This window comes from Malus sylvestris, chromosome 1, assembly GCF_916048215.2.
Source record: "Malus sylvestris chromosome 1, drMalSylv7.2, whole genome shotgun sequence".
NCBI classification, from domain to species: domain Eukaryota; kingdom Viridiplantae; phylum Streptophyta; class Magnoliopsida; order Rosales; family Rosaceae; genus Malus; species Malus sylvestris.
This window is the reverse complement of record NC_062260.1, coordinates 1531025-1557473: the sequence shown is the minus strand read 5'-3', so window position 1 is coordinate 1557473 and position 26449 is coordinate 1531025. Positions and strand designations below refer to the sequence as shown.

Genomic DNA, 26449 nt, shown 5'->3' with positions numbered 1-26449 from the left:
ATAGACTCTTCTTTTGTTTTTCTATACTTTTCTACTTTCATTGACAACAGTTTTTTATAAAAGCACTTTTTATTTTTTGTTTTATCAAACACATTTAATGTTCCAGGTTTTTTAATAAATAAGCTGCTGTATTTGAAAGAACCACAATCCCAAACCAAACCAAAGTAAATGGAAGGGAATCACAGTCAGCATTTTATTAGTAAGGAAAATATGCTTTATCTACACTTCTGCACTGCACATAAAGAAAAGTTACAAGTCAGAAGTTAGAGAGGCACGTCGGATGGGTAATCACAGGGATGTCTTCGAATTGTGTCTCTGAGCAATTTCTCTTGCTCGTGGAGATCGGAAGAGGGAGAGTCATATACATCTGTGAAAATGTCAGCAACTGGAGGTTTGTCAACTTTTTCTGCTTCTTGGATTGCATGTAATATCTGCATTGCAACAAAAACGCATAAAGAATAATTCAGAAAACACAATTCTTATATTTGGATCTTACACCTTCCATATCTGTTCAACATGTTTTGAAGGATGGATTAGGAGATTTCAAGTTAGAGAACAGAAATTTGCACGAACATTTTCCTTGTCGTCGTACCCAGTGCACAAGGCTCCCGCTTTACGCAGGGTCTGGGAGAGGTGAATGTCGGCTAGCCTTACCTCAATTTATGGAGAGGCTGCTCCCAAGAACATTTTCCTCATACAATAAAAAAAAAAAAAGGTTCCGGCTCTTGGGAAGCTACTTAGGAATATTGTTGAAAACAATCTCTCAAAAATTGATTTCCGTTATTTTAGAATCAAGTTCAACAAAAGTAGAAGTTAGGGGTTTTCTGGAAGTAGAGTTTAACGAGAAAATCAATTCCATGTCGATATTTTTCAAACCAACATATCTCATGGCAAGTTATTGCATAACAAGGTGCTCCAAAGTAAAGCATATCATTATATGACTATTAAAGATGTGTACTATGGAGTATTATAGTGCTCACTGTTCACAGATGATCCATGTAGAATGGGACAACGTAACTTCTACTCCCAAAATTCCTTTGTCAATAAAATTTTACGACAAAAAAAAATATCTATTTTTGTTTTCGAAAACATCTCTCTTAAAATTTAGCATAAAGCTAGTCATCCTAATCCTTGGTATCACTAGAAGTCATTAAACTGGAGAGAATATGATTAACAAAGACATGGAAGAAGAGTTTCTAATTTCTAATAGTTCGTCATTATTTCCCTTCATAAAATAATAGTACGTCTTACCTGCTTCCTCGCATCGTTTCTGGCCTCTAACTCTTGCTTATCACTCCACCAACCATTGTTTTCCATCCACTTTCTAAATCGAGATATAGGGTCTCGCTCCATTTTCCACCATTCAATCTCTTCGACTGGACGATACTTCGTCGAATCATCTGAAGTGGAATGGTGTCCTACTCGATATGTTAATGCCTATCAATGGAAAAGGTCAAAACCAAACATTAAAATTTGAAGACACAATTGGCTAACAAGGCCAGGAAACCAAATAAGAATCCTTTTCATTACCTCAATTAAGATTGGTCTCTGTTCTTTGATTGCCATGTCGCGGGCAGCATAAACTGCACCATACACAGCAAGTGCATCATTACCATCTACTCGGATGCTTCGAACTCCATAGGCCCGGCCTTTGACAACAACACCATCACCTGCCCAAAGAAAAGGAATAAATTATTACTTTGATTCTATGCATCAGCAGACTTCGGTTGATAGAAACTGTAAAGATACAAGCAGAGAGATAGAATACTCCGAAACTGGTCTGATGTAGGTGTACTGATAGCCCATCCATTGTTCCGACAAAAGAATATAACCGGAGCATCCTTAACAGCCGCAAAATTCAAAGCAGCATGGAAATCACCCTAACATAAATTGATTCATCAGAAGGGAACAACCAAAACCAATGACCTCTAAACTATAGGGACACCCCGCCACTGTTGATTGATTACACTTGATTTTGTTTTTATCATAGCCACAGAAAGCCTTCATCATTATATTACTAGACTCTGACCACGAAACATGGTGGCTATTGTAGGACTAACAAAAATATTGAAATGCTGGGCATCAATGGGATAAATGCATTTGAGGCTATAATAAGATTTTTGAATCAACAGAAACATTAGGGACTTAATAAACTTGTTCGCCGCTTTTAATTATATTCGCCTAAGGCTATTAAAAACGTTGGAGGCGTGAGCAGTTTTAGGATAAAATTCAGTGGTAGTTTACCTCACTTGTGCCGCCATCACCAACATACACAACCACACATGCATCTTTCCTATCCATCTTTAAAGAATACGCAGCACCAACAGCATGTGGAAGTTGTGAACTGGAAAGCAATATAAATTATTGGTGGTGTGACCTTAATCATTTTAGTGAAACATTTGAAAATGGTCAAAATATCAGCCAAAAATAATCTCCTACATAAAATCATTTATATCTTACGCCACGGTTGATGCTACAGTGACGTAATTGAGCTTGTTAGACCCATAATGGATTGGCATCTGCCTGCCTTTTCCATAATCAGATTTGTTACTGAAACACTGGTTTGCAAATTCTTGTAGAGTGAAACCGCGCCATAATAGCACTCCTGCCTCCCTGTACTGCATGCATGTCAAAGAAAACTTCTCTCAGCACCTCTCATGGTAAACCATTGAATCATCTGATAAGGAAAAAAGGAATTGAAATCTTAATGAGTAGGAATGTAGGTGTGGCGTATTTAACTAGAAAGGATAGTTATAGTATTGAAAGTTCTCATATATACATATATGTGGTGGAAACCTGAGGAAAGACAATGTCGTCAATGGTGAGTGCTGCCGCTGAGGCAATATTGATGGCCTCTTCACCGACTGTGGTCAAATAGAATGAAATCCTTCCTTGCCTTTGTGCTTCATAGAAAATGGTGTCCATGGTCTGAAGAGTAACCATGTTCGTATACATTTTCACAGCAACTTCCTCACTGACCTGTTTAAATTGGTAATCCATAAGTCACAAGTTACTTCCTACGGCTTATCTTGTATTCGTGTTTGTGAAAAAGAAAATGGAAACTCATTATTGGAAGCGAGACAGAGAGAATTTCTAGTACCTGTACATGGTTGCTAGACAAAATGTGGTTCCCATTGTCGTCAAGGATGCGATAACAGCACTCACGCTCCTTAGCAGTCTCAGATATGAACCTCATTTTAGGAGTGAACTTGACCTTTCCTTCTGGAAACTCTAAGGCCTGTAATGAAAAAGCGATATTCTTCAGCGATTATATGTGCATTGTGCAATGTGCAAGCTCATGGGGCGTCTCGGAAGCAAATTTATGAAATTATGCAAGAATGTCTCATCTTGTAATTCATCCAAGATACTTAAACACCACCTCAATTTCTCGGAGGTAATAACTCCATCGGAGTGAAAATAGCAAACTCTTGCACGGCTATACATAACAGATCCCGCCGACCTCTTATGTGTATATGCTTGTTTTGTTAATGAAGTATCGTTTGACCGAACAGACAGACACAATCAAACTGGAAATTGAAGATTAATAAGATACCTGATCGTGAGTGCGATGAGTATTATCCGAATCCCGCATCGTTTCTGCTTTGACGGATTCAAACCGGCGAGAGCAGAAATTACTTAAATCTCCGGCCGCCAGGATTCGGAGAATTTGAGGAAATGGAGGAGGAGGTGGAGTGAGTGGAGTGGGAGAGGTGAGAGCCAAGGATCCGATGATACTAGACGATGATGATTTGAAATGCTTGATAATGCTGCTACCTGATTTCCGCATCGTCGTCTTCTCCTTCTCTCTCTCTCTCTCTCTCTCTCTCTATCTATCTGGTTCTGGTTCTGGTTCTGCCTAACAACACTCCACTAATTTGCAGAATTAGAAGCCTTTGCACAATTCGCTTCTGGTCTCGATAAAGCTGCTCATAATCAACTGGCAAGACGTCAACGATTACTCAAGTTGCTTAAACAATCTCAATTATTCTCATTTTCGGTGGAAGAACAGATACTGACTATTTATATTACTTCATTTTTTTATTATTTTTCACAAGAAATGGTAGAAGAATGGAACTATTATGGGACACACAGCATTGAGACGCATGATCATTACACATATTAAGGTTATTAAAGTTCTAAAAGATATTAGGCGATAGTTGGACGGCGAGTTGGGGTTAGCACCTAGGCGGATTAGGAGCATTTTACTAAATGATGTGAAAATTAAGTTGACACACAAATTAAACCCTATTGATGACAATTGTAGTAATGATGCAAGTAGGGATCGTTCTAGACCGGAGATTAACTAGGGATGCTAATCAACAAATATAAGATAAAAAACACTAAACTAAACTCTATAAACTCAAAACTAACTTAAAACACTCAAAACAGCAAATAACAATAAAAAAAAAACTCAATTCTAGACCTAACAAGTGATTTGGACGAAAATAAAACTTAAAAGACTCAAAAGACTTAAAGGAAACAAGTTTTGACTCTAAAAACAAGACTTAAAAGCAAGGGGTTTGGTTTTGACGAAATTGAATTTTTAAAACATAAACTTTGTAAACAAACTTTAAAGACTCACAAAATTGATGAAATAGAATGGTGAAAGGCTAGTTAGAGGGTTCCTTCTCCACACATGAAACATATGCATACGACTCGATTTCCAGTTACTCTTTCAACAAACCATGAATTACAATGCCCCAAATTAACTAGATTGCACCAATTAATTCTCAGATTTCCCTAGATTCATTGAATTGAATGGAATACGCATTACAACCAAATTATTCTTATCAAGGACCCTAACTATGGAATACGCATGATAGAGACACATATCAAATATCATTAAGTTCAATGGAAATCATAAGCATTGATGAGGCATTCATAATTATGGAATATGCATGTTACTCTTGCCAAGGATTTACTTAACACAATCGTGACTAGCGACTTTTACTACTTATGCATATAAGTTAATAACGATTAGGTGAAATTCCCTTATACTCTAGCATCAAATTCATGCATGCAAACTAAGTGTCGACCCTCAATCAACATACATAAACATGTTATCAATCAAATAGATAAGTAAACCACATTCACGATTTATGAAATCATAACTGGAGGAAATCAAGTTATATAAAACATATGATCATGGCTTTGAATTCCCCTCTAACTATAAAGGAATTAGTTCCTCATGTTCGCAAATAAACAAAGATAAATAAATTTAAACATTGACATAAAGATAGAAAACACCTAGAAACGCTCCAACAATCCAAGCTCCTTGAATGGCATGCACGACTCCAAGAGTCTCCTTCCTTCTCCTTTGCAAACTCACGGCACAAGAGGGATGTTTGGGTGAATGGTGTAGTGAAAATATGGTAGAGGGTGGTGTGAATGAAAGGGTGCGGCACTACATATATATAGGCTGAAAATCACAGCCCCTAGGTAGCAAAGGAAAAGGATTTAAAGGCCTAAGTTGCATAGGAAAATAAAACACAATCCTTGAAGGAAAACAAATCAGAAATCCAAAGGGAATGGGAGGATAAGGTGCGGCACTTATCTAGGAAGGGATAAGGGCTTCTAGAAACCAAAATCCCAAGGGAATTGGGTAAAAACTCACGGCACAAAGTGGAGGTAGAGTGGCTGATTTGCAATGCAAGGCAAAGGTCTTCTAGAAAGGTTCTAGGCGCCATTTTTGTAGGAAAGGATTAGGTTTTCTAGAAATCTGATTTTAAGCATCCTAATATAGCTAGGAATCTTCCCAAGTAGCTGAAATATAAGTGGATTAGGATTAGGATAAGATAGGATAGGGTTTTGGATAAGGTGTCTTCACTTGAGCTGATTCTTTGGCTTTAACTTCCCTTCTTCAAGTAGGAAACCTTGTTTGAGTAGGAAACTTCAATCTTCTAGGAATCCAACTTCACTTAGGAATCATTCTTCAACTAGGAATCCTTCTTCAACTAGGAATCCATGCTTGACTAGGATTTCATCTTCAATTAAGCACTTTCCCACTTCAATTAGGAAACTTTGCATCTTCAAGTCTTCAACTTTGAAACACATTCCTAGCTCTTCAATCCTTCAAATTCGTCCATTCTTTGTGCTCCACATGCATGAGCTCCATTCTAGCTCAATTTTGCTCCAAAATGCTCCAAATTGCATCTTTTTGCTTACTTTGTCCTTAAAACCTGAAAACACATGAAAATAGCTTAAAAGACTAACTTATCTAAGAAAACACAACATAAATGCATAAGAACTAGCTAACTAAGGCGCATAAATATGCTCCTATCACTAAATCTATTATATTTCGTGTAAATAAGTGTCTATTTATATTTAAAATATATATAATTTCATCGTAAACTACAAAATAGAATGACATAAATGTTATGAAGTATTGGAACATAATGAAAATATAGGGAACAAGCATATAACGTGTGTTCATTTAAGTATTCAACAAGTCTTTTACAATTTACTAAAAAAAAAATAAAATACAAAATGAAAGCTATCTATTTTCCGTCTAAGTGAGTCGCAACTTAGGTGGGTGCCTAGGCAGATCCGGGCAGGCTAGGTGGGTCTGGGTAGGCTAGACGGGGTGAGTCGTAACTTAGGCGGGCACCTCAGCAGGTCTAAGCGTCATTTCTTAATTTTCAAATACCTAGGCATTAATTGGGGCGGTGGTTAGCCACCTAACACCTAGGCGGGGCTTAGGCGACACTAAGTAGGGATTTTAATAACAGTGACGCATATACGTTCAAGTTGCTGACGATGTTTAATTTAGGGGAGAATACACCTGACATTCGTGTCGTGTTTTTCGTGTTTATGTCATTTTCGTGTTATACCCGATATCTTAATGGGTCCTGTTGTGTTCCTTTTAAGTGCATAGTATAATAGCACAAGTAAGGGTGTCGAACCACATGGACTAATTAGAACTCTACAAATTACTTGCTTTATGTGAACCCTAAAGAAAATGCAAATGAAAACTGAATTTCCATGTTTGTGTTGAAAGCTAAAGTAATTTAAAATGCAAGACAAGATAAAGATCAATGATAGATTGATTCAGAAATAATGGGAATGGAACTAGGAATATCGATTTCACCATTGCAAGCCAATTCAATAAAAATTAAGTCAAAGCGTATTCAACTTTCCAATTTGCAACTAGGGTTCCTTTTACTTATTTATGATCATCCATTTGACGTGTGGTTGTGATCAAGTACTCCTAATCTTCAACCTAGTTGTGATGTTCAACTTAGATTACCAAATAAGAATCCATTAAGAATAAGAAAACTTCGAAGAACCAAAGAAATCACATGGCAGGATGTATGCATAGCAGTTTCTTCATTCATTCACATGTCACCAACATTAAGCATGATGTGTACTATAACCTTGATCAAATAATTCATAAGTAGCCCTAATGGTGATCAAACATTAAGATTAACAAACAAATTATACTATAAAATCAGTGAATGAAACAAGAACACAGATTGGTAGTGTGAATACTTTAACTTAATAACATAGAGTAGTTTAGCAAGGCTACATCGAAATCCCCAGCTATGAACTTAATTACACAACATGATTACAAAATATATAAATATCAAGAACAACATGAGTAAAATTAAAGTTCGTAGAAGAAACCCCCTTAAAGCAATTCTGATGTTGAACTTCTCCAAGAACAATGCGGCTGCGTGGTTTCTTCGGTGGTAGCGGATGGTGAATGCAGAAAGGATTTTATTTCCAGAAGAAAGACCAAAGACAGAGAAGAGAGTTGGGTGACCCCAAGGGGAAGCTTATGTAAAAGTGGTTAAAACTCTCTGTTTTATAAGGTTAAAGAGGCTGTTATAGAATGCCAAGACATCCCAGTAATGGAGCATTTATTTCAGACGTTTTTTACTGTTATTGGTTTCTTAAAAGGGCCATATTCATTACCATATTCAGTTTCCACTTTGAATTCTTTGTCTACATCAGAATCCTTATTCAATTCTCCACTTTTAGCACCATTTTCCCTTATCTGTGATGTGAAATATTTTAACACACAAATTAAACCCTATTAATATAGTTGTAGTATATGAAAGTAGGGATCGTTCTAGGCCGGGGATTAACTAGGGCTGCTAATCTACACAAATATGACTCAAAAACATAAAACTAGACTTAAAAACACTTAATTAGACTTAAAGAACTCAAAACAACACAAAACAATCAAATAGACTCAAATTAGACACTAGAGGGTGAATTGGACGAAAATTGATTTTAACTTGACTCAAAACACTTTAAAACACAAATTGGACATATTCTAACTAACTTGACACAGCAAAATAAAAGGGATTGGGTTTTTGACGAATTTAAAGTAAAGACAATTAAATTAAAAACTTAGACAAATTAGACACGAATTTGGGGGAAATATGGGTGATTGGCTAGCTAGAGGGTTCTTCTCCACACATGACACACTTGCATACAAAACGATTTCCAGTTGCTTTTCCAATAAACCATGAACCTCAACGCCCCAGATTAACCGTGAAAAACACTAATTCACCCTCAGATTTTCCTTAAGTCATTGAATTGGATGGACAACGCATCGGCAACCAAATTATTCTTCAATAGTTCCCTACATGACAGCATAATAGAGATACAATCAAAGATCATTAAGCTTTGTGAAAATCATAAGCATTGCCAAGGCATTCGTAACTATGAACATCATGATACTCCTGTCAGGAATTCACTTAACGTGATCGTGACTAGCAACCTCCACTACTTATAAATATAAGTTCATAATGATTAGGTTAAACTCCCTTATATTTTAGCATCAAATCCCTGCATGCAAACTAAGTGTGCACCCTTAATCAACAAACAAGAATAAGTTCTTTATCAAACAGTTAAGTAAATTGCATTCACGATTCATGAAATCACAACTGGAAGTAATCAATTCATATTGCAAATATGTTCATGGCTTTGAATTTCCCCCTAGCTAAAATGAGTTTAGCTCCTCATGTTCGCAATTAAACAAAGATAATTAAATTTAAACATTAAAACAATGGATAGAATACACCTAGAAACGCTCCAACAATCCAACGTCTTGAATGGCAAGCACAGCTCCAAGGGTCTCCTCTCCTTTCTCCTTGCAAATATGCGGCACAATGGGATGAATGTGTATAGGTGTATATGGCACGAATTTGTAGTAAATGGTGGTAGAGTGTGGTGATTTGAATGAATGCTGCAGCAATTATATTTATAGGGAGAAAAGGCACGGCCTAGGTAGCATTGGAAAAGGATTGGCACTCCAAAACCCAAGTGGAATGGGTTAAAACAATCAGAAACCAAGGGAAATTAGGATGACACATCAAAAACCATCATGAACAAGGATATAGGGTGCAGCACAACTAGGAAAAGGGGTTATAGAAGGGGTTGGGGCGCCACTTTTGTAGGGAGAGGAGATAAGGCTTCTAGAATCTGAAATATGTATTTTAAATGCATAATTATCCCTTATAAATGGCTGGAATTAAGGCACAAACTGATTTGGATAAGATAAGATTGGATAATGCTAGATTAGGAAAGGATAAGATAAGATAAGGTTAGTTTGGATTAGATAAGGTTGGATAAGGTTTTTGATAATGCCTCCTTCTTTTAAGCTGATTCCTTATCTTCTTTGTCTTGGATTTATTTTCTTCATCTTTTCAGCACATTCCTAGCCTCTTTAACTTCAAATTCATCTATCCATCTTGCTCCACTCATAAGCTATCCATTTGATGCCCAAAACTTCCTTAAAATGCGCCAAATTGCACTTTCTTGCCAACTTTATCATTTAGACCTACAAACACACTAAAATAGCTTAAAACACTATAATAAACACAAACTAACTATGAAAATGCAAGAAAACAAGCTAACTAAGTCGCATAAATATGCTCCTATCGAATTCCCCCACCCTTAGCTTTTGCTAGTCCTCGAGCAAAACAAGACAAACATAACAAACAAAACATAAGCTAAACCTTCTAACATTTGTCTCAGGGTTTCCAATGGAATATGACATGTTAAAAATCACTACTCACATAGATTTTAGCCATCCCTACCCTCGAGTGCATACTTAATCACAGTCACCACTCACTAGCTCGTATTTAATCAATTTAAAACATGGTTTTGATGGTGGTAACATGCCTTAGAGAATTCCCTCAATTCCTCACCGGATGTACTCTCTATTTTCACACAGATTTTCTGACTACACTCCCTATACTAGGTATATGTGAGAAGATTGATGTAAACATGTAGACTAGCCACTCGCATATGTTATAATCAAAGAAAGCACTTTCTGGAATTATCAATGCATGTATATATATGATCTCATGAATGGAATGCCACTACTTAGACGCGAGAACCAGGGATACCATATGCTCATACCAATCCCAAACTCCACATATTGAAACACATAACAACCAAGATAGATGTCTAAGGGTTGTAATAGGGCTAGGGGTATTGGCTAACAAAGAAAGATAAGGATAAACAAAGGTTCTTAAAGCAATAGTAAGCAAATCAATGAAATCAACTTAGAATTCACTCTTGAATGCAGCAAATAACTTGAAACACTAAGGGGATTTCGTACAACTTAGGGTCATATTCAAACTTTTTGGACCCTTTCTTCAACAACAAATACTTGTGACCTCATTCTCACTTATTTCACAACTCTTTTTTTTTATTTCTTTTTTTCTTATTTTCACGTTTTTTCTCTCTCTCTCTTTTTTTTTCCTACCCATATACATATCATTCCCCCACACTTGATTTCTGCAATATGTTTGATCAAAAGGAATTCCATCTAAGTCATGCTCCACTATACTTTAAGAACAAGAGTATGGATAGTCCTATTCTAGGCTAGGCGGGAAAAATGTGGCAAACAATGAAAATAGGCTAAATAAGGCTCAAAGGGTGTTAAACCTACAATACATTGAAGGATGATTTTATGAAAACATGTTCATTTGAATAACATCTATAGCATGCATTTAACAATTAAAAGGCGGAATCATGCTTGCATGCATTCAAAAACAAAACATTACCCATGAAATTCAAAGCCTAGTAGATTGGTGAACCAAGAATCAACTCAAAACAAAGTGAGTTGAGATTTATACCTTTGTAGATTCCTCTTTGCATAAGCAAAGGCTAATCACCCAAGGAGAGGGCCTTCATTCCTTGCATCTAAAATCTATGGATTTGGATGGATGAAAAGGTTTCTCCAAGTTCCCAAAATTGAGAACCTCTAAGTCTCCACACCAAGGAGAGATTGGAGAAGGAATGAGTGACCTTGGAGTAGTGGGATTGCTAGATCCACCCTCTAAGGGGGCTGGCCTCCTAGAGAGAAAAGGAGAGACAAGTTCTCACCAATTTTCTCCAAAAGAACCCTTTTTTTTTTGAATTTTAGGCTATAAAGTTCTTTATATAGTCACTTCTATAAATGACCTAAAGAACCAAAAACCCTAATTCAACACATATGCCCGGCCACATTAGGGATTTGGGCTTTTGGGCCTTTGTGAATCTTTATTCATTAAATTGTCATACAACTTAAGTCAATGGGCTTGACGTTCGAAGCCCATTGGGCCTTAAGGTCCAAAACTATCCCGAGGTCTTTAACGAACTTATTCGTTTGATTAATTAACATATTAATTAATCCTTGCCATAAATAATTAAACCTTTTAATTATTCTTACTCATCTCCATTGTTTCTTCAATCTCCACCTTACACGGTGTACGATCCATTAGGTTCCTTTTAGCGAGGCAGTGGGCGATTAAAACTCTTTCAAATCGATTGTGAATTGAAACTTACTTTCAATTCTCCCTTTAGTGATTATACACGTTTAGGGCTTCCATAAACCATGAGTGACACCTAGCAGCATATCATGGTTACCCAAGCTAATCAGAAGAGGTGGAGAACCTATTCAGTTTAGGATTACAAATGCAATACGGTCTTTCTCTAATACAATACTCTTGACCACATTGTTTGGTTTGATAGTTTATTCATGTCTACTATCCAATATGATTCGTGTGCTTATATGATTACCTTGAATGTGATTTGGAACGCCTTCCTAAATCTCATTCATACTATGGCCAAAGATTCTTAATCATATCATAGAGTATTCTCCCTCAAACGGTTTGAAGGTTAGAGATCCCTTGTTGCGCATTCACTTGCCTCCATGGCTAAGTAGCTTAACCCCAACGATGCCGTGGACACCCGCGGATAGGGTGACTTTGACATAATCAAAGATCAAGGACTTAACCACAAGACAGCTGTGATGCCTCAGGTCAAAGGACTACTTTGCATTATCCCAACCATGAGTTCTCATGTGACATGAATATGAGAACTCTTCGTTGATCGTGTTCAGTGAACTCATTCTCTATTGAGCACCTACGTACTTGTCTTGATGTCACACACACCAATGACTCGAGACTAGTCACTCTCCCTGAGAGAAGACACAACACGTACTGATCTTAACGGACTGTCAATGCCTAATTGGCAATCCTATGATCAGGAACGTTTAGGATGTGTCTACGAAAGAATGGTCTCATGAATCTAACTTCGTTAGATCGTATTCTCCCAATCACATATTCCTTGGACTTATCGTTTAAGCATATAACATTTGTATGAGACGGCTTAAAACAATAATCTATGCCCTTGATATTAAACTAGATTAGTTTTACTTGTGAAATGTCCGTAAAGTATCATCATATGATTGGTTTTAGGGCACATTTCCAACAATCTCCCACTTGCACTAGAGCCAATCAGCTTGTTCATCAGTGATGATACCTCTTCTGTAGTCATTTCATAAATGGCTGAGTAGTAGGCCTAGACAATGGATATCTATATGTTATCCATAGAAGCAACCTTGAGAATAACGACGTCACCATTATACATGATTCTCAATCATGTGGTTCAGTCTCTCATATGAGTTCGGACCTTGATGAGACCTTGATTCCCTGGCTTGAGCTATCGCCCCATTAGTGTCATACACTTTCTGGTTGGAACCGAATAGAGAGTTCATAAATGAACTTTCCCATCCAAACAACATTGTTGTAAACTTCTATATGGCAATATATTTTGCATTCATAATGGAACACACTAAAGTCATTACTTTAATGTTTCCATCCAAATATCTCTTTAGTCATAATAAAGAGATATCTGTTTATCTCTTCATTCATAATGAAGAAACATCCAATGATGGATTAGATTCATAATCTAATACATTTACGCTTCCATTACGTTACTCTAATTCTTCCTCATTCTTTGAGGAATCTATCCTTTAGTATTTCTTAAATACTTAAGGACTCACTTGACAGTTGCCATGGTTCTGATCCTGGGCTTGCGCTGATATCGTCTTGCACCTTTCTAGGTACAACTCATATCAATGTTTTTCATACAATATGAAATACATAAATCACCTTTCTGCGTATGCATAAAGGATTCTATTTACGCATTATTTCTTTGGGAGTCAAAGAGTACGTTCTCTTTGAGAAGAGCAACTCCTTAGTCTTACTAGAGTTGTCCATTTGATTGAAGTTCATCATCATATGAGAAACTTCCTAGCATCCATTGTCTATTATTAGGGATTGATATAATCCAATTATATCATGAAATATATCATTATAGATTTCCATCCCATGTATATAGACTATATCTCCCATAAACATTCTATCTTCATATAATGTTTCAAAGTCATAACTTTAAAGAAGAAGTATTCTTTTCATTTCCAAAATTAATATATCATATATATTTAAATTTTAGGAACATGATTAACTCCCATATACATTGTATCTTCATATAATGTTTTAAAGTCATAACTATAATGAAGAAGTATTCTTTTCATTTCCAAAATTAACATATCATATATATATTTAAATTTTAGGAACATGATTAACTCCCACTAACCTTTTGTAAACCTAGTAAACAAAAGATTCATTTACATCTTTATGAGAAATCAAACGATTTGATCCTTTTCTCATAAGATGCTTATAGCTCTCACTAGCTTGCTAAGATTCATGATGGATGGATCTCTACAACTTACATGTCTTGTGATTTATAGTTTTGGACATATATTATCAAGACTATCTTAATAATGGTTTCGGAAACCCATATAATGTCCAAACATTGAATCACAATTTAGTTGTAGCTAGCAATCTTCGAATTAATTGAAACCTAGACTATCTCAAAGATGGTTTCTTCAAAGTCAACCATTCTCTTTGATTGTAGTCACCTTAAGCTACCAATTAGCTTATGAAGGTTTCATTATTTCGGGTCAAATGGTACTTTACCATTTCCTTGAGTATATATCGTATATACACTCAATGTAGTCATAAGGATTTTCATTCTTATTTCTTTCGAATTAAGAGGTGCAACTCTATGACATAGTCATAAAGTTCAAACCATTCAACTGAGATAGTTTATAAATCCTTCTCGACTACCTTGGAGCCTTTGGTATAGGAACTAGGTTGTTATATTTGTTGATTACTTTCTTGTCTCTCAAAGAACCCATCCTTTGAGTTTTATCTCTCGTTCATTAGCTCTTAGGCAAATCACATTGTAGGACTACAATGAACTACCCAACAAAACAACATTTGTTAGTTGGTTTATAGAAGCGATATCCAAAAGTTAATTTAAGGATATCCCACAAGATTGTTATCAAGCAAATATTGCTAATTAGCACACAACCCCAAATCTTAACATGCTTAAGATTTGTCTTTCTTTCCAACTACATCTTATGGAGTCATGAAAATTTTGGAAGATCTTCTAATTGACAATCATATTGTTTTTAGAAGTATATATCCTATATATGGGTAATAGATAACATCCAACGAACTAAATCTTATTTAAGTTCGTTCTTCTCCTTAATGGAGAAATTTATTATCTTATGATGCTTCTTTCCTTGATATCTTTCAAGGAAACTCATCTAAAGTGTTACTTTTCCTTGGATCAAATCTAAGGAGGTAAATACTTTAGACGTCTTACTCATTAACTTACATTTCTTGAATTCTTTGAAACCTTTTGCAAAGTATTCGGACTTGTGTTTATTCAAAATAAACTATAGTCCAACCGAGAGTGATCTTCGGTGAATGTCATACAACATGAGTAGTATTATGTTTGTGGACAAGTGCCACTAACATCTAAGTGAATTAACCTCAACAACTTTGTGATTCTTTCTTCTTTCCAAAAGAATAAAGATTCGAACATTTCGCCTCTATACAATTTTAACAAGAAGGTATTGGATCCGGATCTAACGATCCAAAGCATCCATTTTTCACCAACTCATAAGTTATGTTTTAGAGGTATCACAACTCAGTAGGGATTAGTCACTACCTTGCAACCTTTTGGGTTTTAAGCATCATTATATTCTAAACAATTAACACTACCATATCATCTCTACTATAGAGACAATCAATTAGATTACTATAATCCAATCATTGATTAATAAAGAACAATGTTTTGTCAAACAAAGCATTCATCCATCTCTACTATAGTGACGGAATTAAGTTCCTTAAAATTGGAATGTAAAGACTATCTTTGGTTTTTCCAATTTCTTTGGTAGTTCATATGAGGAAGTAAGTACTATCTGCTTTCGCAGAGATCTATATTTTATTCCCGTTCCGAATGTGAAGCACCTTTTTCTTCTCTCATATATCTTTTACTTCTTATTAGTAACACTTTTACAACGATTGTAAAACATAGTTACTAATACGGAATCAAGCATTCAAGTAGAAGAACCAACTGTTTTGAACTATTCAAGAACAATTTACAACACCTTCGAAAGGTGTGTTCTTGACACTTGCAAGACATTTCTTGCAAATACCCCTTCCAATGTCCATACTTTTATAAAGAAAGTTTGTTCCCTTGGAGTTAATTTTTATCTTCTTCATTTGACTTTCACTTTTGACTACAATAGTCATGGTCCCTAAACTCCCACTATCTCTCTTGAAACCTTTTTCAATTGTGTTATACACATTAAACATTTCGGAGAGCATGTGGTTATAGTTCACTACATAGTTTACAATAAACTTAGTGAACCATTAGGATAGGGATATAAAGGTGAAGTCCTAGCCTAGTTTCCGTCTCGTTAAGTGGTTTTAACACTTCAACACTCAATGATTCAAAATCATCATAAGTCCATGTTGATGGACTCTTTTTGTCAACCAACCATTATGTTCTAAACATAATTACAAACTTTCAAGAGTTGTTCAAGGCAACTCTCATTTCTTCATACAACAATTTGTAAGTGAAGAATCATGGCACATAAAGTGTCCATGCCCTTGTGCTTACTTCTAAAGTTCCTTGTTCATGTAACAAAGAAACAAGCACTAATGTTTGCATTGATTAAGGGTTGTTCAAAGCAACTCTTATTTCTTCATACAACAATTTGTAATTGAAGAATTATGACATTAAAAGTGTTGTCCTCTTTATGATAGACATTATCTAACATGTTCTTCCAATGATACATTATCAATAGGAAGATTGTGAGGATGAGACTACTTAGGTACTTCTACAATCCATTTAAGACAATCTTTGGGATTGTTGTACCATGTCCGGAAACTAAAGCATTCGGCTTTTCTTTTTCAAGTTTTGGATAACGTTTGCAAATATATTGGTAAACAAATACATAACGAATATAAATTGATTGATTTTAAGCCATTTGATTTGGGTCTTTAAATCACATAGCACCACCCACTATTTTTGGCAAATTCCATATCCCTCATTGGAATTCGAGAGTTTTGGAGGAAACTCTTAGTAGGGTTATGGGAGACTCACTACTACCAAGCCCACCTCAGAATTATATCATGTTGGCTAGCGTTAATAATAATGAGAGAGTACGCTTACTCATTTGCATCTCTTGCAAGTACCCATCTTATTTGGCTTCTAGAGAATGATTGCCTCAGAATTATATCATGTTGGCGTCATTGCACTTAGTTAAGTCATTCCCACCATACCTAGTTCGTGTAGGGGTTCAAGCATAGCCTTAAAGTTATATCATGTTGGCTAAACTCGTTGCCTACCTCACTTCATCATGTATGTGTATAGAACTCCTCCTGAGTGTAAGCACGCACTTTGTACTCCCCCATTATAGGGTGAAGCCGGTGTACGAGTCACAAACGATCGGAGCCTACCATGGTGGAAGGCCACGAAAGAGTGTTCAAAGCACTCTCACGCTTATCAACTTAATAATGGTTTGGTTGAGGGTTTTTAGGTCTCATCACACATAAATATTCATTTTAATCTTTATTAAAACAATTTTGGTCCTATTACAACTATTGGTCCATTTGATTGTTTTAGTTGTATATAATACTCCCACTATGCTTATAAAACGGTTTTTAAAGCAAGAGTATATGATACTACTAACATAAACTTTGCATTCATTTGGTGGACTATATAGTTGCCTTAGGGCCTTAGGATGACTATGAACCTTTGTTTAGATTCAACACGAGCCTTTTGTTGAATCTCGGTCTAGGGATGGAGATTGATTTTAGTTACGTGTTTAATCACATTAAGGCGTGTTGTCTTAGGGGCATTGGACCCAACTACTTCATTTTCATGCATATCAAATAAAGCAAGAAAGAAGTACTTCAAAGTAAAGGTGAGCTTATGCTCATTACAACATTTGCATAAAACAAATTACCTTAAAGTAAAGAAGGGCTTATGCCCTTTTACAACATTTGATCAAATCAAATTAAAACCAAAATCTAATCTACACATTCCCATGGTTCAAACAAATTTGAAACGGCCTTTCACATAGCTCAATTATATTAGGCTTAGGTTCATAATCATCCTTTAATTAATTAACACTTTAACTAATTAAATTGAATGCAACATTTTCATTTGGTTTTTGTATCCATAAAATTGATTTAAATGGAGCTAAATGAAATGAAAATCCAATTCTCATTTAAAGAGACAAAAAAATTTTGTTCTCAACCTAATTTGGGCCAAAATGCAATTACCACAACCTTTGGGCAATATTGCAAAAACATAAACTTTTGGGGTCACTTTGTAAGAACACAAAAGTCCACTACTTCATGTAATTACACTAGAACCCAAAATTTAAACAATGTAAAAACTTCATTAAAGGAGCAAAACAATTTGTCCTTTAGCGTTTTTGGACCTAAACGTAAAAACGTAAACTTTTGGGCCAAAGTGCAAATACACAAAAGTATCAAAACTTTATGTAATTGCATAAAAGGCCCCAAAAGTACCCCCACTAGGGGGTGGCTGGTTTTGGAAGAAGAAATGGAGTGATGTGTGTATTGATTTGTGAGTTTTGACATAAAGCAATCAAGTGGTGCAAGTGGTGTGTGTGAAAGGAAATTAATCCTTACACACCCACCAATATCTCTTACACCATTTAAACAAATATCTAAAACATTTAAACATTTGAAAATCATAAAACATAAACTTTATGAAATAAATCAAAACTTTGAATCAAAACACAAAACTTTTTGTTCTTGGCTAAAATGTCAAGAACAATGAAGAACATTCATGAAAAACTCAAAAAATTTCCATGAACATTTTTCACCCAAAAACATTCCAAAACCATTCAAACTTTAGGGAAATAACATATAACCAAACTAGGGTACATAGGGGTTCCAAAAGTCACTTTAAAACACTTTTAACAAATCAAACAAGAACCCAAAAAATCACCCTATGTATTTGGCCGAATTTTCCCAAAATCATGGCACCAAATTTTAGCTCCAATATTCATGCTCATATGAACTACATCTACAACATTTGAGATGACAAATTTTCTAACAAAATTTACATTCAAAGAAACAAGAATAAAGCTTGTAACATATTACAACTTTTAAATCAAAACTATGAACTACAAAACCCAAAAGGATTCACCAACTACTAGACCTAGGCTCTGATACCACTTGAAGGATGATTTTGTGAAAACATGTTCATTTGAATAACATCTATAGCATGCATTTAACAATTAAAAGGCGGAATCATGCTTGCATGCATTCAAAAACAAAACATTACCCATGAAATTCAAAGCCTAGTAGATTGGTGAACCAAGAATCAACTCAAAACAAAGTGAGTTGAGATTTATACCTTTGTAGATTCCTCTTTGCATAAGCAAAGGCTAATCACCCAAGGAGAGGGCCTTCATTCCTTGCATCTAAAATCTATGGATTTGGATGGATGAAAAGGTTTCTCCAAGTTCTCAAAATTGAGAACCTCTAAGTCTCCACACCAAGGAGAGATTGGAGAAGGAATGAGTGACCTTGGAGTAGTGGGATTGCTAGATCCACCCTCTAAGGGGGCCGGCCTCTTAGAGAGAAAAGGAGAGACAAGTTCTCACCAATTTTCTCCAAAAGAACCCTTTTTTTTTTTGAATTTTAGGCTATAAAGTTCTTTATATAGTCACTTCTATAAATGACCTAAAGAACCAAAAACCCTAATTCAACACATATGCCCGGCCACATTAGGGATTTGGGCTTTTGGGCCTTTGTGAATCTTTATTCATTAAATTGTCATACAACTTAAGTCAATGGGCTTGACGTTCGAAGCCCATTGGGCCTTAAGGTCCAAAACTATCCCGAGGTCTTTAACGAACTTATTCGTTTGATTAATTAACATATTAATTAATCCTTGCCATAAATAATTAAACCTTTTAATTATTCTTACTCATCTCCATTGTTTCTTCAATCTCCTCCTTACACGGTGTACGATCCATTAGGTTCCTTTTAGCGAGGTAGTGGGCGATTAAAACTCTTTCAAATCGATTGTGAATTGAAACTTACTTTCAATTCTCCCTTTAGTGATTATACACGTTTAGGGCTTCCACAAACCATGAGTGACACCTAGCAGCATATCATGGTTACCCAAGCTAATCAGAAGAGGTGGAGAACCTATTCAGTTTAGGATTACAAATGCAATACGGTCTTTCTCTAATACAATACTCTTGACCACATTGTTTGGTTTGATAGTTTATTCATGTCTACTATCCAATGTGATTCGTGTGCTTATATGATTACCTTGAATGTGATTTGGAACGCCTTCCTAAATCTCATTCATACTTTGGCCAAAGATTCTTAATCATATCATAGAGTATTCTCCCTCAAACGGTTTGAAGGTTAGAGATCCCTTGTTGCGCATTCACTTGCCTCCTTGGCTAAGTAGCTTAACCCCAACGATGCCGTGGACACCCGCGGATGGGGTGACTTTGACATAATCAAAGATCAAGGACTTAACCACAAGACAACTGTGATGCCTCAGGTCAAAGGACTACTTTGCATTATCCCAACCATGAGTTCTCATGTGACATGAATATGAGAACTCTTCGTTGATCGTGTTCAGTGAACTCATTCTCTATTGAGCACCTACGTACTTGTCTTGATGTCACACACACCAATGACTCGAGACTAGTCACTCTCCCTGAGAGAAGACACAACATGTACTGATCTTAATGGACTGTCAATGCCCAATTGGCAATCCTATGATCAGGAATGTTTAGGATGTGTCTACGAAAGAATGGTCTCATGAATCTAACTTCTTTAGATCGTATTCTCCCAATCACATATTCCTTGGACTTATCGTTTAAGCATATAACATTTATATGAGACGGCTTAAAACAATAATCTATGCCCTTGATATTAAACTAGATTAGTTTAACTTGTGAAATGTCCGTAAAGTATCATCATATGATTGGTTTTAGGGCACATTTCCAACATACATATGCAAGGGATTAAGGCTGTTTGGCTCTGGTGGTAACTACTAAACAGCTTCATCTTGTTATATGTTATGCACTCAATTTTAAGTTTTGAATGAAAGGGGCATGAGTTCTAGTATTTGGAACTAAAGTGATAAAACGCATTCTAAGTAGCAACCAAGCAAAGAATAATGAGATCATGCAACGACTTTAGAAAACAAGGAATCACAGATTAATAACTCTCCAAATAAAGTTTAGGCTCAAGTCTCTCAGGGTTGTAGCGTTAGTTTGAGTTCCTTCCTTCAAGCATGTTACAAAAACTGATTTTTTTTCTTCTTCTTTGTGATTACATGTGAATTCGTTAATGACAACTACAACCAAGCATAAACCAAAAAGCATATCAAACTTCTACCCATGTTTGTAACTTTCTTTAACAATCATGCAATTAAAAACCAAATCCTCATCATTGTGTTGGAAGGTACCCTAAGACACAAACACACAAAAACGACTCTTTTTGGGTTTTTCAAAACATTTTCTATTTTGTTTTCAAATTTTCGTATTTTTCTTTCAGGACACATAAAACACTTCAAAACACACTAAAAACACTTAAAACTAGTGAGAAACAACTCTAGTGGTGCTAGGTGATAAAAACCCACGAATTTTCAATAAAAACACTTGTTTACCCCCCCCCCCCACACTTAAACCAAACATTGTCCTCAATGTTTCAAACATAGACTCACACAAAAGCAAGCAAACAACACAACTAACAATCACGACAATTATGGCAAAGTAAAAGCAATAAAGAGTAGAGTTTAACAACGCAAATTTGGTTATGGAGTCGGAGCTTCCTAGTGCTTCTTTATTCGCATGGGTTGCCTCCCAAGAAGTGTTTGCTTTAACGTCTTCCAGCAGGATGAAATCTTTTCTTAAGCTTTATTGGACCCCATGACATGGAATGGTACATCCTCCACGACATTTCCCTCGAAACACTTCCTGCTATGGATCTTTGAACGGAAGGGGATAGTGATCCTTCCTGATTGTGGTGTTTTGCTTTCTTAAGTCAACGTGAACTCGCCTACCACCTTGAATTCGATTAGGTATCTGCACCAAAGGAGGTAACAACCTATTAGTTGAAATGGGAATGGGAATTGGCGTAGGTGGCTTACCAATGTATTGCAATGAAATGGCAGCACTGTCAACAGATGCACAAGGGGTTCTCTCGGCCAGATTTGGTGGTATGAGGGTTGGGGCATGTCCCTTATGCTTTACTCCAATTCCCTCTTCATTTGTGCTTCGAAATTCATCCCTCTTAATTAGTGTTGAACATTCCTGCCCTACATCTTTAATTACATCAATGGCAAAACAAGAACGAACATCATTATGATTCTCAATAGATTCAGGAATTTTAAAGTTAATCATATCGCCACTAAATGCCATTGTTAATGCTTTCTTGGCCACATCAATCTTGGTTTGGGCTGTTTTCATGAAAGGTCGTCCAAGTAAGATTGGCGATGGTGAAGAGTGAGCTGAATCCTCCATGTTAAGCACATAGAAATCTGCAGGAAAAATCAAGTGGTCTACCTGCACCAAAACATCTTCCAAAACTCCTTTCGGGTATGCATTAAATCGATTAGCTAATTGAATAATAACACCATCATTTTTAAGCTCTCCTAAATTCATAGATGCATAAACATTGTCATGACATTAATTGATGCACCTAAATCTAGCATAGCATGTTCAAACCTTGTATTACCAATTACACAAGGGATAGTGAAACTACCTGGATCTTTGCATTTAGGTGGCAGCTTTCTTTGCAACATTGCAGAGACATTCTCACTCACATGTACCACCTCTTTCTCCCGAATCCGTTTCCTTGTTGTACAAAGCTTCTTCAAAAACTTAGCATACTTCGGGATTTGCTTTATAGCATCAAGGAGCGGGATATTCATGTGCACCTTTTCATCCTCTTCATTCTTGGCTTGGATAAATCTGCTAGGAAAAGGCACATTTGGTAGAATAACGTTAGAATTAACTGACTTGGAACCAACCTTACCTAAATTTATCGAATTGGAAGGTTTAGGGGGCTGCCGCAAGGGTTGTGCAATCCTTGCCGTGGGTTTGTCCAATTTTTCTTCTTCGAGCAGTAACTTATCTTCCTCTTCTAGACTTGTTGTGGTCATGTTTGGCTTGGTTCCAATCTCTTTACCACTTCTCAAAGTGATGGCCTTGGCAGTTTCAAAATCTCATTTTGGATTAACAATGGTTGAGCTAGGTAGTTTGCCTTCTTCTCGAAACTGCCCAAGGAACTCTGAAATCTGCCCTATTTGCTTCTTTACTTCACTCATCTCCTTGGCTTGATTTTGTTCGCCCTGCGTTAATGAAGTTAGTAATTGAAGAAGTGTATCATTATCTAATGATGAACCTGAGTTTGTTTGGGCAGATTGTGGATGGGGTTGAATTGGTGCAAATGGTCTTTGATAAAGCCCGAGAGGTGGTTGTCTATATCCTCCTTGTTGTTGAGGTTGTTGAGGCTCTCTCCACTTGAAGTTTGGGTGATTTCTCTAGCCCGGATTATAGGTGTTAGAGTATGGATCATTCCGTGGCTGATTTTGGCCTTGATAGCCCACGACATTTACACTTTCCCATCCTCCATTCTCTATCAACTGAGGGCATTGATCATTAAGATGCCCTTGCATAGAGCACACTCCACATATGGCCACACCTTGCACTTTGGATCCATCGACAACCTGTGACAAAAGAATAGTAAGATTAGCCATTTGAGATTGAAGTTCAGAAATTGCACTTACCTCATTCACTTGTTGTTGCCGTGGGATGTCTCTTTGTCCAACACCTTCATATTGTTGTGCATTCAAGGCTCGGTTTACAATTAAGATCTTGGCAGCCACTGGTGTTTTATCAACCAAAGCACATCCCGCTGAAGCATCTAACATTTGTCTTTCAATTGGGAGGAGTCCCTCGTAGAAATATTGAAGTAAAAGTTCCTCCTTCATTTGATGTTGAGGGTAAGATGCAACTAGACCCTTAAAACGCTCATAATACGCTGGAAATGATTCCCCTTGGCTTTGTTGAATGTCACTAATTCTTTTTCTTAAGAGAATGGCTCTCGAAGCTGGGAAAAACTTTTCTAAAAATGCTCGTTTTATGCTTTCCCAAGAAGTGACAGTTCCGGGTGCCAATTCGTATAGCCAATTTTTAGCCTTATCCATAAGAGAGAATGGAAAGGCCTTCATCTTTATAATGCTCCCATTGACATTGATGGGTGTCATGCTTGAGCACACCACTTCAAACTTCTTCAAATGCTTGTTTGGATCTTCCATGGACAGCCCATGGTACTTGGGAATATGATGCAGCAAGCTTGACTTCAACTCGAACTCATCGGTCTTTTCTTGGGCAGCCACAAGGTATTGAATGCAAAGGGGCATAACATTATCCAACACCAAGGCTGAAAGCTCTTTGATTGTACGATTGTTCGCTGCCATGACTTGTTCTTCTTCTTCTTCTTCTTGAAATTCAGATTCGGCCTCTGAACTTGAACTAGGTGGATTAGGTTCTGGTTGTTTCCTCTTTCTTCTCAAAGTTCGTTCAAAATCATTGTCGAACTCCAAGATGTTTACACTAATAGGTTGAGAACTACGAGTCATAAACTAGTACCTGAAATAAGAAAAAAAAACAAATAAGCAACCAGGTAGAGGGTACCGCAAAAACACACAAAAACACACTTTGACACTTAAAAGAAAACACAAAGACACGACACAAACAAGGGACTAGCAAATTTGCTAATCCCCAGAAACGGCGCCAAAATTTGATGTGAAATATTCTAACACACAAATAAAACCCTATTAATATAGTTATAGTATATGAAAGTCGGGATCGTTCTAGGCCGGGGATTAACTAGGGTTGCTAATCTACATAAAATGACTCCAAACACAAAACTAGACTTAAAAACACTTAACTAGACTCAAAGAACTCAAAACAAACTAAAAAGACTCAAAACAGCACAAAACAATCAAATAGACTCAAACTAGACACTAGAGGGTGAATTGGACGAAAATTGATTTTAACTTGACTCAAAACACTTAAAACACAAATTGGACATATTCTAACTAACTTGACACAACAAAATAAAGGGGATTGGGTTTTTGACGAATTAAAAGTAAAGACAATTAAATTAAAAACTTAGACAGATTAGACACGAATTTGGGGGAAATATGGGTGATTGGCTAGCTAAAGGGTTCTTCTCCACACATGACACACTTGCATACAAAACGATTTCTAGTTGCTTTTCCAATAAACCATGAACCTTAACACCCCAGATTCACCGTGAAAAACACTAATTAATCCTCAGATTTTCCTTAAGTCATTGAATTGGATGGACAACGCATCGACAACCAAATTATTCTTCAATAGTTCCCTACATGACAACATAATACAGATATAATCAAAGATCATTAAGCTTTGTGAAAATCATAAGCATTGACAAGGTATTCGTAACTATGAACAACATGATACTCCTACCAGGAATTCACTTAACGTGATCGTGACTAGCAACCTCCACTACTTATAAATATAAGTTCATAATGATTAGGTGAAACTCCTTTATATTTTAGCATCAAATCCCTGCATGCAAACTAAGTGTGCACCCTTAATCAACAAACAAGAATAAGTTCTTTATCAAACAGTTAAGTAAATTGCATTCACGATTCATGAAATCACAACTGGAAGTAATCAATTCATATTGCAAATATGTTCATGGCTTTGAATTTCCCCCTAGCTAAAATGAGTTTAGCTCCTCATGTTCGCAATTAAACAAAGATAATTAAATTTAAACATTAAAACAATGGATAGAATACACCTAGAAACGCTCCAACAATCCAACATCTTGAATGGCAAGCACGGCTCCAAGGGTCTCCTCTCCTTTCTCCCTGCAAATCTACGGCACAATGGGATGAATGTGTATAGGTGTATATGGCACGAATTTGTAGTGAATGGTGGTAGAGGGTGGTGATCTGAATGAATGCTGCAGCAATTATATTTATAGGGAGAAAAGGCACAGGCTAGGTAGAATTGGAAAAGGATTGGTACTTTGAAACCCAAGTGGAATGGGTTAACACAATCAGAAACGAAGGGAAATTAGAATGACACATCAAAAACCATCAGGAGCATGGATATAGGTGATGCGAAAATTAACTTAACACACAAATAAAACCCTCTTTTAACAATTGTAGTATATGTATAAGTAGGGATCGTTCTGGACCGAGGATTAGGAGGGATTGCTAATAACTTCTAAACTGACTCAAAAATATAAAACTAAACTTAAAAACACTTAACAAGATTCACAAGACTCAAAGAAAACTTAAAATACTCAAAACAGCTTAAAACAACCAATTAAACTTAAACTAGACAGTAGGAATAACTTTGGACGAAAATTAACTTTTACTTGAATCAAAACACTTAAAAACACAAACTAAAATAGATTCTAACTAATTAGACACACTAAAGTAAAGGGGGATTGAGTTTTGGACGAAGTTGGAACAAACAAACAAGTATGAAAACTAGACAGATTGTAAAACGAATTTGAGAAATAAGATGATGGATGGGATAACTAGCTAGAGGCTCTTTCTCCACACATGACATGTATGCAAACGAATCAATTTCTAGTTACTCCTTCATTGAATTATAAACAACAATGCCTCAAATTAACCGTGACATCACTAGTGAACCCTCAGATTTTCCTTGTATTATTGGATTGGATGACATCATTCGACAACCCAAAACATTCGTCAA

The 26449-nt window shown here is 36.2% G+C and overlaps 1 protein-coding gene across 2 annotated transcripts; it reads right to left on the bottom strand.

The window, feature by feature from the left end:
- Positions 1 to 169: 169 nt before the first annotated feature.
- LOC126617794 (2-oxoisovalerate dehydrogenase subunit alpha 2, mitochondrial-like) lies at positions 170 to 4004 on the bottom strand. 2 transcript variants are annotated; one of them, XM_050285860.1, is made up of 10 exons: positions 3554 to 4004; positions 3101 to 3238; positions 2797 to 2979; positions 2461 to 2618; positions 2245 to 2344; positions 1769 to 1880; positions 1531 to 1670; positions 1252 to 1437; positions 249 to 431; positions 170 to 214 (listed from the first exon to the last, which is right to left on the bottom strand). In XM_050285860.1, exons 1-9 carry the CDS (start codon positions 3785 to 3787, stop codon positions 264 to 266), a joined length of 1419 nt encoding a protein of 472 aa, XP_050141817.1. In that variant the 5' UTR covers positions 3788 to 4004; the 3' UTR covers positions 170 to 214; positions 249 to 263. The 2 variants fall into 2 exon arrangements, with proteins under 2 accessions (XP_050141817.1, XP_050141810.1); XM_050285853.1 differs by having other exon boundaries at positions 170 to 431.
- Between the last annotated feature and the right edge of the window lie 22445 nt (positions 4005 to 26449).